This window comes from Lonchura striata, chromosome 3 (assembly GCF_046129695.1).
Source record: "Lonchura striata isolate bLonStr1 chromosome 3, bLonStr1.mat, whole genome shotgun sequence".
Lineage (NCBI taxonomy): Eukaryota > Metazoa > Chordata > Aves > Passeriformes > Estrildidae > Lonchura > Lonchura striata.
The window spans coordinates 42,634,478-42,647,754 of record NC_134605.1 but is presented as its reverse complement, the minus strand read 5'-3'; the positions used below and the strand labels follow the sequence as shown (position 1 = coordinate 42,647,754).

Here is a 13,277-nt window from a genome sequence, read left to right as displayed (position 1 = left end):
CAGAGGGTAGTGGTCAACAGCTACGTGTTCAGATGGAGGCTGGTGACAAGTTCTGTCCCTCAGGGGTCCATAGCAGGGCCAGTTCTATTTATTGTCTTCATCAATGTCATAGAGAATGGCATCAATTGCACCTACAGCAAGGTCACAGATAACACCAAGATGCGTGGTGTGGTTGACAAACCTGAGGGACAAGATGCCACCTAGGGAGACCTGGACAAGTTCAAGAAGTGGGGCCATGGGAACCTCATGGGCTTCAACAAAGCAAAGCACACAGTCCTGCATCTGGGTCAGGGCAGGATGGAGGGTGAAGGGATTGACAGCACCCCTGCCAAGAAGAACTTGGGGATATTGGTGCCTGAGAGGCAGATCATGGTCTGTCAGTGGGCACTTGCAACCCAAAAGGACAACTGTATCCTGGGCAAAAGTTGTCAGAGGAATGGAACATCGCTCCTTTTGAAGGAAGGCTGAGAGAGATGGAGACGCTCAGCCTGGAGAAGAGAAAGCTCCAGGGGGATCTGACCATGGTCTTCCAGTACTTAGAGGAGGTTTATAAGAAAGATGGGGATAGCCTTTTTAGCAGGGCTTATTGTGCTAGGACAAGGGGAGGTAGTTTTGAACTGAAAGGGGATAAATTCATTGTAAAAAATAAGGAAGGCATTTTTTTTTACAATGAGGATGGTGAAACACTGGAACAGGTTGCTCAGAGAGGTGATGGATGCCCCATCTCTAGAAACATTAAAGGTCAGATTAGATGGGCTTCTGAGCAGCTTGACCTAGTTGAAGATGTCCCTGCTTTTTGCATGGGTGTTGGACTGGATGACCTTTAAAGGTCCCTTCTAATCTAAACTATTCTGAGAGGTGCTGAGTGCCCATTAACAAGAGGCACTGACATTCAATGCAATAGATCTATTCCTTGGCAGAGTTCCCAAGAGTAGGACTACCAGGTGCTACAGGCAATACAGCCACTACATGTCTATGGAAAAAAAGAGATGTAGATCTCCTTTAAATATTTTATATCAAAATATTTTATACAGAAAAATAACAGAAAGTTGAAATCTAGAGTATTTGTATTTTAGTCTTAAAAGTCCCTTGCAATCAGGAGAGTCTCTGTTGACTTCAGATATCTCAAGAGCAGGTTTTTTCATCATACAAAAATGCTACAACTGGATGAAAAATGCTGTCATTGGCAATAGATATCATAAAGTTTTTAAGATGCTGTAAAGCTAACACAAAGTATTGTAATGGAGAGTTGAATTAATTATTCCATTTATTAAATTGTTTATAAATTGTTAATATTTATTTTTAAATAATAGTGAAACTATTTTTCTTAATTCCTCAAGCCAGTTCATGCAATCATATTCTGCACATTGTCCAAGCTATTACTGACAGCATCTTGGAATAACAGCCTCTACTGCCACAGGCAACTGCATTTTTCGTGGTAGCCAAATTCCCCTTTCTATACTCTGACCTTCCAGGCTTCTGCACAGCACTTCTGCGCTCAGGAATTAGTGTTGCATGCAGAAATCAAAATGTTCAAATTATTTGCTTGAAAAAATGAAACAGTGTTGCCTATATCATGAATTGGATTGTCCTTTAAATACTAAGTATTTATTAAAGGAACATTGCAACAAAAAAGTTGTAATTTTCCTTTTACATGAAAGATTACTTGGGTTGTGTGGTATAAGTGTCATTAAGTAGCTTAAAAATGCATTACAGTAAAGGAGCAGGTTTTTATGCGGTGCCACAGATGTGTTCCAGGAGGGAGCAACATCACTTTGAGTCTCTTGAGCTATCTGGCTTTTTTACCACAACAAAAGCATTTATTAGAAAAATTATCCTGTAATGATGTCTAAATGGTGTCCATAAGAGTGAGGAAATGTATTGCATAAGTTTTCTCATAAAACAGACTCTCCCAGCTCTCCTCCTAGAGAAAGCAACCAGGAAAATAGTCCAAAAAGTGCTGGAGTCCTCAAAGTACTGTTCCCAAGGAAGCATGGGATGCTGAGTAAGAGCAACTGTTCAGCCCGAGAAGTCTAGCCTCCCTTGTAGCAGTGTGGTGAAGAGCTCCTGCCTGCTTCTGTCCTCCCTAAATCCTGCCAGAGCCAGTTTCTCACTGTGGGGAGATGGCAGAGTAGGAGTGGGGCAATCTACCTGCTGAATTCCTGCAGAACTTGGGGCAGGAGCAAAGAGAAAAGGTCCCTATCCTTCTGCTCTGCCCCCACACCCCTGGGGTTCATGTAGGGGCCTCAGCTGGGTCCTGCCCTTGCCTGGATGGAATCTGCAGGCAGAATCTATCTCTTCTTCACTGGGGCTGTCCCTGGGTGCTGCAGAGGAGTCACTCATGTCACTGTGCAGCACACAGCTAATTAGCTCACAAGAAACAAATTCGCTTGTCATATAGGAAAGAACATCATCATCTCAAAAATGTGATATTGTTGTTTCTGTTTCCCTAAGAGAATGGATGCCATTTAAAAGGATGTAATAGAATCCATTTTAAGCAGGATCTAAAATGTGGTGTCCTACACGCAAAACTGTTCCTAAACAGAGAAAAAACCCTAATCTACTTGTAAATAGCTCCAAATCATAATATTGTTGCTTCCCACAATCTCATAGTGAGTTTTATGATTGAAGGCTTTCAATAAAAACAGTCTATATAGTGAGATACTCAGGTAAGCATCTTAAGTTTTGATAGAAAATTATTTATTTTGTGGTTTTGGAGAAGAGGTCAGAGAGAAACCTGTTAATGCTTACAGAACCAGAAATCAAATAAAAAGCATCTGAGAACAGCGATTTTTCACATCTAACACCTCTCGGAGTCAATCCATGATTCTTAGCTATACTATTGTTGTTTGAAGAGCATTAAATCTACCTTCAGTTGAAGTGCCACGTGCCACATTTATTCTAAAGGAAAAGAGTTTGTGACACCTAGTGGACAAGAAGAAAATTTCTTACCCTGCACTAAGTATTTTTCCTAATCATATTCCAGTCCCCCTCTCCTTTTTTATTTTTTACGTTTTGCCTACCTATTGTGATAAATTTGATGATAAAATACCATTAATCTTGTGAATGCTGTGTGCCTGAGGCGAGTACCTGGGACAAAAGACAGCTGCTTCCTTTCCTACTGCAAATTATTTGAAATCTGATTTACCCTGAACAAATTGTGTCAGGCTGTAAATCCATCGTAGAGCCCCATGATATCAGTGGAGTAGCAGTGCCTGTGGCCAATCTGCATATGTAGTGGGTATTTTTGCTCAGTGTCCTTTAAAGTAATACTGAGTTTGACTAACCCCCAAGTCAAAGTGCATTAATGTTAAATCGCTCAAGCGTGTAATGGCTGGCTGAGTCTGTCCTGGCAAGCCCTGACACTGCAGTCGCTCTCAGCAGCTGCTCCTGACACAACCAATTATCCCTGGTATTAATAACTGTGCCTGCACACTCGAGACAGCTCCCGGTCCTATAGCTGAGCACCTTGTCAATCAGAAGCTACGCTTAGGCCTAACTGGTCCCAACTTCCCTTCCCAAAACCACTGTCTGTTCTACCTGTGCTGGTTCCCTGGGCTCTGGAAATCTGGGTCCCCTTAGAGCATGCCAAGAGGAGTAGTTGAGCTGGAAGTCTCTCTCTGGAGTCGTTAGCAGGCATATAGATCAGAAATGAATGCCTAGCAGAACAGCTTCCTGCTTTTTCTTTTCCTGCCATGCATCACTTCACTGTAACAGTGATACTCAGAGGTGCCATGTCTCCAGGACGCCACTGGCTCACCTCCCAGTCTGTCATTAGCTGTTAGCTCTGGACCCCATTTTCACCTCTTAAATTGCAGTTGCAGGAGAGGTGGATCTAATTTCTGTTTAGGATCCTTTCATTAAGCCCCCAAGGATGTGGTATGTATGCTTCAGATACAGGTGTGGCTCAGTCATCACCAAATGGCTCAGGGATAATAATTTCTCTGTGCTGCTCCATGCTCTCTTTGCTTAGTAAGGCTGGCTTGTCCTAGAGAGAGCAGCACAGTGTGCTCTGCCTTCACCAACAATGTGCCCTTTGTACCTTAGGACTGAAGGAGGAGTTTCTAAGGGCGCCACTGTTGGTGTGCTCCTGGATCTGAACAAGCACAACCTGACCTTTTACATAAACGGGCAGCAGCAGGGGCCTCCAGCATTTGAAAACATCGAGGGCATCTTCATGCCTGCATTGAGCCTCAATCGAAATGTCCAGGTAAATCTCCCGCAGTCCAGCCCCACTTACCCTTTCCAACTAAAGGAGCTGATAGCATCATCTATGGGTAGTCAGTACAGAGAGGGGCTCTTTTCCTTCTCAGGCTTACGTGTAGGCTACTCACACTACTTGGACTACATTTGACCTTCTGCCTTGCCTAACCAATGTGAAGAGTAATGCTGTAAAACAAGTGAAAGTACCTGCATGCACTAATTCCTGCTCTGATTTCCCTGTGATGCTCCACTTAGAAAGAAGTGTCTCTTAAGATTCTCCCCTGCTAGTTTGACTAAAAACCATCTTAATTCCTCCTAGATCTCATGTTTGGAGATAATTAACATTGGCAAATGGCTGAAGTATGAGCAACACAGTGGTAAAAAGAGAAAAGGCAACATAGGTCAGAGAATTGGCACAACAGAGCACAGTCAGCTCATCATTCTTGTGCTCTGTGTACAAGAGGTTTTCCTCTTGGAGGAACTGTCTTTAAATATAATGCATTTTTACTTCAAGACCACTGCTTATGACTAGAAACTAGGTGTGGTAGAGAGAACCTGTGGAAATACCCAGGAGCCTGAGGACTGAAGGAGGTCAGGTTAAGTCAGGCAGGACCAGGACAGCTAGGGTGTAACATCATACACGGGCTCCACTATGTGACCTCTGTCTTGAAGCACTTGGGGTCCCTCATGCAGACATCCCATCCACCTTGTATCTAGCAAGCAGCACTTCTGGATACCTACAACTGGTGGATAGATTTGGGAAAAGACGCAGACACCTGGCTTCTCAGTCCCAAAGCATTCAGGAGGGAAGGGGGAAGGAGACTTGTTTGTTTCAAAGGCTAGATATCATCTCCATTAATAGTCTAGATCTAAACTTGGACCTGCAGTCCTGAAGCCCTTTCCATGTCATTTGCCTGCACTTGCCTTCACAAATGCTCTTTGCTGAGGATGTCTCAGTTTTGAATCTAACATTATTTCTTCTTCATGCAGGTGACCCTGCACACAGGACTGGAGGTGCCACAATCTGTAAAACAGCCCAAGTTGCCCAACAACTAATGAAGCCCCCATCTGACACTGTGCTGGATTCTGTAAGCTTTCTCAGTGTGTTTTGGCACTTCTCAGTAAGTCAGTAAAAAAGCATCCTCTTCCTTGACTTCAAACACTGTGCAGCATGCTGCTCACCGAATAATCAGCTGGTTAGAGCTAGGACACTCCATTTTCAATTTAACAGCCATAGCAAGCACATCCACTGGACTGGCACTCGACTGCAGATGGGTACCTGAACATATCTACTCTGCATTGCATACATAGGTACACTCATGTGCACACACACAAACACATCTGTAAAGCAAAAGGTTAAATGAGTGTATTTTCTCTCTCATGGTTGGATTTGTGCTTAAATATGCTGGAAAATGGGTGAGACTCTAGGACAATGGATGTTGGAGCAGTAAATGAATTGGATTCCCTTGCCACCTGAAGTCCTTAAATAAAGAAGGCATATGTTTTGACAACTGAAGCGGGAGTTATATGCTCAAGAATTCCTGGTTGCCAATTACATGCAGGGGCTCAAATGACCATGGATTATTCCTTCTAGCTCTAGACTACAGTAAGATATAAGATAATGTTCCCTTAGAATTCAGTGGCAGAATTTATTATATGCAATGAGAACAAGATCAGCTGCCATGAAATAGCTAGGCTCATTTTAGCTAACACCATGATATATGCAGAATTCAGGTACAGAAAGTAGAAAGAAAAACATCCTTGATGCATTTAGTGTTTGTTATTTAGGCAGGACTGCGGAGACACTGCAGATCCTACAGAGGATCTGATTGTGGTTATCAGCACAACTCTTGAAAAACAGTGCATGGGAGATTACTTTGGTCAGAAATTATATGAGATTTATTTAAATATGGCACATGCAAAGTCTCCCACATTGAGAAATGCTGATTTCCAGCCTTGAGCCTAATAAAACCTGTGCAGCTGTAGTTCCAATGTAGCTTTGAGATCTGAAGCCTTAATTTTCTATTAGATTACTGTGAGCTGTGTCTTGATCCTAATGAAACACTTGTAAGAGATTAATAGCAGTAATGCAAAGCCCATCCCTAAGAATTTTTCTGGATTGGGACATAAATCTTTTGCAAGACTTGACCTGTGCCTGGCATCTCCCACATAAATGAGCAGCCATTTCAGGTGCTGGCCATGACAACTGGCATCTGACTGACAGTGATCTTTTCTCACAGCCATGGCACTGTCACCTGCATGCAGTTGTCAGAAAATGAAACACTGTTTTGCCTGTGTGCTTCACTCCCTCTGAACCTGGTTAATGTGTGCGAGCGTGTGTGTGTGTATAGTGGCAATGCGTGAGGATGAGATGCAGCAGGCTTGGTGAGCCCATGGCCTCTTGGACTCTTGTCACTCTAACCCTACAGAAGTGTGGTGCTATCAAACAAGAAAAGCATAAACTTTCAAATCCTATCAATGTGCTGTTTTCTTTTTTAAAATCCTGCTGCTTATACAAACTTTCCTCTTCAAGCATACGTATACGCACATGCATATTCTTATCAGGCATGTAATTATTAAACCTGAAAACAAATATTACAATCAAAATCCAGCTTACTGCTTTGCATTAAAGCACAGCCACAGGACAAACAGCCCAGGCTGCCTTCAGGCAGCCTGCCAGCCCCCAAATATCCTGCTGCAGGCCCACTTGTGGTCTCTGTCTGGAGCACATCACTCAAGTAGTGTTGAGTGATGGCAAGGCTTCCCTGTGGCAAACAGCCAGAATTCTCCCATGGGTCATCCCACCTCACAGCCATTGTGGGAAGGGAAAGGCAGCCCAGAACAGAACTGGGCTATTGCACAGACACAAAGCAGTCTGCCATCCTGCTGCCTGTAACCAAGCATCCTTTAGCCCACCTCTCCGGCAGGACAGCAATGCACCTTCAGCAACATCAAGACTGAAACAGGAAATAAAATCAATGATGGAAAAAAAAATAACATATGCTATTAAGTGAGGAAGCAACAGCACTTCCTTTAGAGTCTGGGATGGATTGTATTAGTAAACTTGTAGACAATGGAATAACTGTGCTATGCTTATCTTGGTTTTGTAAAGACTATCAGAGACCAACTGTGTTAAAAACTTCGGTTTCATTCAATACCATATGAACTCATGCAAGATTTTCTAACTAGCAGGTCTGTCTTAACCTACCTCAGCTAGAACGCTACCAGACCCCAAATTTCCTCTTCTTGTGTGCTCTTCTATGAACCTAACAGTTGCAATCATAGCATTGGCTTTGAGTATTGCCAGTCAGAGTAGTGTATGAAAATATTGTACATAAATTGCACATAGTTTTTTATATGGGGAAACATCCAGTATAATTTTACTATGGAAGGCACTCCACTTTCACTTGTATTAAAAAAGACAGAGCATTGTTTCTGTTTCTTTTGGGACAGAACCTTTGTCTTTATTCCCAACTTCTGTAAAGGAAACTCAAGTGAATTTACATCTTTCCAATCTTCAACCATTGCCAGATGTTTAAAATTAATTCTGAATGGGTTTTAGACGTGTTTGAAGTACTCAGTTTTCATTTTCATAGTTGCTTTGGTGTCGGTTCCTGGTGTATTATATCTTTGGGAGAGCACATTGAGTGACATGTTATTGATTTCTAATGAATATATGGAGAGTAGGTAGGAACAGTGAGTAAAAGAGCTCAGTTTTTACCCTCTACGCATTCCAACGTTCACAAAAGTAGAGTAGCTACCATTATAGTCTTTTAACCTAGCAGAAATGCAAGTTGATTAAAAGGAATACAGTTAGAAGTAGGCTACCTGCATTAGTAAGACTACTTTACCCTAGGTAAAAAACTAAACAAAATGTTTGCATGTGCTGGTTGTGTACACAATCAAGGACTTACATTTGGCATGGCCTGTAGCAATAAACCCACTATCCTCATAGAGTGCACTCTTGTGACTTCAGCTGGATACATCTTCATAGCTTGATTAACAAAAATAATGCTTAAGTAGTTAAAATTACTCTAGGAAACTAACAACTCCACACATGAATATTTAAGCAGAGCATGCAGGTGCAATCTGAACACAAGCAGAGCAGAATTCTCCCCTTGCGGAACAGCATTAGGTGGGGAGAGGTGGGGCACTCCCACTGCTCTGGTCAGGCTGGAGATAGTTTCCTTGTCTGCAGGCAACTTCCCCAAGGTCCATCTCATTATAAACCCAGCAGTTTGCACATTCTTCATCTATAGTATCTCTTATGCCAGTTTTTATTTCCTCCAAATCCTTTCTTTAGGAGGGAGTCAGCCCTTAGTCCCTGCAGAAACTGTGCTGCTGACTGTTCAGGGAGAACCCAGAGCACAGAAGAGTGGCACAGATACCCAAGGGGACCAGTGTGCTCTTCTTCCTTTTGTTCCCTCAGAGTATTTCTGCAGCTCTCTGGGGCTCCAAGCTCCTTTGGCACCTGGGCCCACCCAAAGCTGCCGTCATGAGACTCTTCAGCTCCTAGAGGCCAGGTTGCTTCTTATAAGCAGGAGAGCAAAGCCTCTTGCACTGGGATAAATCCCATCCACTATGTTAAAGAGCCCACATAAGGTAGCTGTAAATTGACTTAACATTTTAAAAAACCCACCAAAACACAAGCAGGACCTCCCCTTATTAACAAATAAAGCTTGACTTCTGCACACACCAGTATGGAACCTCTGAACAGCTGCAAAATAAATACAGCAGTCGAAATTTCTGTCCTGCAGAGCAAAAAAGGACTCTCAGTTTTCACCTACCCCTGGCAGCCCCAGCCTTAGCCTTTTGTAAACCTTCTTCCTGGCTCTTTCCTCTGCAAATTTCCATTAAGTTCAGGAGCACTGTCAGATTTCCCAAGGCATGCAATGCTATACAAATTCCACTTCCTCCTTTTCCCTCATCAACTTGAAAAGAGCTCACAAGATCTCTTAGTAAGACTTTATGTCAATATAAGCACACATGTAGCTGACAATCCCTTGCTCCTTCTGCTGTGGAAAGGTATGTGCTATAAAATAAATCTCAGTGAGGACAGTAACATACTGTGATGTATTACAAATTTGGAAAGCAATTTGACTTCTAAAAACATAGAAAAGATGGGCAAACAGCACTGTCACCTCCTATACTTGCCTATGCACTTAAGATAGAGAAAAATATATTGGACTGAACAAAATAAATAAAATAAGCATGAGCTTACATTTATCAGAGTTTAAGAGGAAAAAGTATTAAATGTAATTTATTATATGCATAACATTCCATCATGTTGTAAATAACACCATGATAGTGTATTGCTGTAGTTTGTTCTTGACTGGTGATAGAGTTCTGTGGTAGTGCTGTGTAAGTTGTTTTTTTTTTTTCCCCTCAAAGCATAGCTAGTAAAGATGGCAGAGACCACCCCACACTCTGGTTTCCCAGTTGTTCTAGAGCAAGAAGAAATGTGAGATGCGGCTTTTTTTTTTTTCCCTTACATGATAATACTTCTTAAGGTAAGAGATATGAGATTAAGGCTAAGCTGCCACCACTACCATCACAGTGTATGAAAAACACTGTGTTTGCAACTGCCAAGAAGAGGTAGTGCATTTCTGGACCACAATTCAGACCACCCATCCCTGTGAGAAGGGACGCAGAATTCCACAACCTGGGAACAGCAACTTTCTGGTGCCATCTAGTACGTCCTTTGGTCACAAACAGAAAGATGAGGAAAGGAGAGTTGTTAGACCTTACCTTAGGCCTTACCAGCTTTGCAGCATTCTGCTTTAAATAGCAAAACCAAGAATTCAATTTTGAACTAGGCAAGGTAATATGAAAACACCAAACATCTTGGCTAGATCAACTTTGGAAGTGAGATTACAGTTACAGATCAACCACATTGCAAATGTAAAGGGGACTTGTCACTGGAAATTACCAGGCAAAGATGGAGAGTCCTTTTAATTTTTTTTAGGAAAAAAAAAAGTGAGCTCCTTCTAGTTTTTAATGACAACATTTCTGGTGGTTCCTCTGCCCAGCTCACTGAATGCTGCACACACACAGCCAGGTGGAGCAGCAGCCTGAAGCACAAATCCATCATTATTAAGACACACTTGGGTCTTCTCAGGTGCAGAAAGAAGCCCATATGCAAACCTCAGAGATGTGTGGGGCTCCTGCATCTTTGCACAATACAGGAGACAGACGTGTGTTTCACTGACAGAGTCACTCAGCAGCATCTTCCCCTCTGTTAAAAACCTTTTTGTTACATTTGTTATTGCAAACAGTTCCAAGCAGAATTAATGAAAAAAATATTTTTATGCTAATTGGAGAATTTTTAACATTATCTTGTGAAGCAGTAGATAGAAATATTCCTTGATCCTGATTGCATTCCTTATCCTCCACCTCCCTTAAATGTTGTCAATAAAAACACTAACCTTTCCTAGGTAGCATGGTGAGAAGACATTATGTGATGAATATTAAAAATAAATGCATGAGGTAAACCTGCTGTTCTTTCTGATTGTTATATGAAGCATGAGTAACACTAATTTAAATGTTGGCAACTAAAATACTGCAAAGGAATAAGAAAATGGTGTTCAATTCTGGTCAAATGGAAGACAAGAAGTTGTTTCTATGTTCTCTTAACTACAACATTTTTTTTATTTACTATCGTTTCCCATAGCTTATATGAATTTGCAGCTGGTGAAATACACATCTCTGCTATATGTGTCTCTCACCAGATCAAGAGGAAAATACAAACTTTTTATAATTTTGTACCTGTAGCAAATGTTTGTATTTTTTGAATTAGAAACAAACTGCTTTTTGTCTTTTGGTCCAACTAAAACTTTGTGTATTATTACTATTATTACCCTTTTGGAAAACCTGACATATAAGTTTATGCTGTTTACAGTTTATAAATAAATTCTTATAACATTGCCAACAAATCCAGTATCACCCTATTTATTACAATACCCTATTTATTATTACAAATTATGATTACTTAGATGAGGCATTCATACAGTTTGCATGCCTATCTCCTACTGTTGATACTGCTTTGTTACTTCACAGTCAATACTCCAGTAAATGGAGAAAGCCAAGAGTGTCCTTCCTTAGAGCTACCATTTGTGCCTCAATTTCAGCCATGTCCTGATTCAGCGGCATGGAACACCTCTCTTTGTCGGCAGCATTCTGCTAGCTCTGACTCATGTTGGTTATAGAACACCTGGGAAAGCTTCAACCCACCTTAGACACTTTGGGAAATCACCCAGTCCCTAGAAGGTTCTAACACTGGAATAAGCAGAGGCTGGAAAGAACCATAGCATCAGTAAGTTCTCACTGGTAAGCCCTTTGGGTAAGGGCACAAGACTGGGCAGCAGAAAGCTTGTCAGGGCAGGGACGACATAGACTTTGTGAGATGGTTTGAAATGACCGACAGTCTTGGAGCTGCACACCTCTATCAAACAGATGGCCTGTGAGGGACTCAAGAGCACTTCAGAGGCTGCACACCCAGCCCCTGCAAAAAGGCACTCACAGTGCTACACAACCTTCACAGACATCTGTCAGTAAGGCAGAATAAAGCATTCTGACACAGTGACAGCAGTGCCGGGGTTAAGAAACAGGAACCCAGCCAAAACAATCAGGAGAAAGTACAGACAACAGTGTGGAGACACCATCAATCACAGCCTTTCTTTTTTCCTCCTGCAAAAAATACATCTTGTCATCAACTCCTTTATGGCAAAGGGTTTGACTGGGAAATAAGATAATCACATGTGGCTTAACACACAGGGAAACAGGGAATAACACACAGGGAAACAGGGAATAAAGGTAACTGCAATAGCAAAAGGCATGAGAAAGAGAGCAGACAGGGAGACATCCTTGAGTTCTTCCTTTACACCTCATTCCTCTATGCAACGGCAAAGGGCAAAATAAGATGTGCCCTGCTGTCTTCTTCCCATAATCAATGTTATTCAGTCAACAGTGGCTTTCATATATCAATGTGTGCTCCAAAACCAACACAGCTTGCTGTTGGTACACTTGTGCACTCTGTTCATCACCAACACACGTCAGCCCAGAACCACTAGGTGCAACGGGTTCTCAACACTCGTTTGCCAATGTTGTTGATGCATCTAGTAACAAAACAGAACTGAAAGTACCATGCTTACCTAAGCATAGCATTCCAAAAGAAATGTAGCATGCCCAGCTCAAAACACCTTGGAGACATGATTTGAAAAAGCAAACCTATCTCCATTAACAGAAGCCTTTCATAGTGCATACAAACATTAAACAAGTGTGAAAATGCAAAACTTTGAATAAACTTTTCGTTTCCTTCCCCCAAAAACTTTCTCATTCCATTGTCAACTTGGCATTTCAGTTTTCAGCATTTTAGTTTAAGAACTAATTTTTTTTTCAACTTTTTACAGATTTTACAAGCTCGACTGCAGAAGTTACACTCCATTCTAAGTTTCACTCCCAAATAGCTTTTGGGAGCTGTGGAGGTGGAAAGTGAACATTTTAACTTACCAAAGCTGATGTAGAACATGAAGTCCCACATTATATGCCAAGTGAGACAAACAAAACTTTATCAAGAAGTGAGTAGTAAAAACTAAACTCAAGGATTAATCAGGAATTGTAAAATACAGGTTCTCTTACAACATCCAAAGCCCATCTGTTGCCTCAACAAGTCCCAATGCTCTGTGCTAAATTCTTAGTGGCTACACCTTCACACGCCATCCTGACTTGACATTTCTCTAATGTCAAGTTAAGTCATTAAGTCTGTAACCAGACAGGAATCTTAATTCCAGGCTGAATCTGCAATCAATACTGAGTAAGAAATCAAATTATGCAATTATGAAATGTGATAATAGCATTTAGCAACCAAACTCTGCATACCCCTTCTGATTCTACATGGCTCCAGAAACACTCCCTTCTGCTTGTTATCTAGCACTTGATCCCTCCAAACCCTCTCCTTCCTCTTGGTCCTCTTTGTGCTGGCAGACACATGTCTCCAGGACATGCAAGTAAGGTAAGGTATGGGGGAAGTAGCGTGCCAGAACGCATCCCTGTCCACAGTGTGGTTCTCCCTATCC

General features: G+C 41.8%; 1 protein-coding gene across 2 annotated transcripts in view; it reads left to right on the top strand.

Moving 5' to 3' along the window:
• Window positions 1–11,135, top strand: part of TRIM67 (tripartite motif containing 67) — a 40,172-nt gene extending 29,037 nt beyond the window's left edge. For both annotated transcript variants that reach the window (XM_021527157.2, XM_021527158.2), the window contains exons 9-10: window positions 4,048–4,210; window positions 5,194–11,135. In XM_021527157.2, coding sequence (XP_021382832.1) covers window positions 4,048–4,210; window positions 5,194–5,259 — 229 coding nt within the window. In that variant the 3' untranslated portion in view covers window positions 5,260–11,135. The remainder of the gene's footprint in view (window positions 1–4,047; window positions 4,211–5,193) is intronic.
• Window positions 11,136–13,277: the final 2,142 nt, after the last annotated feature.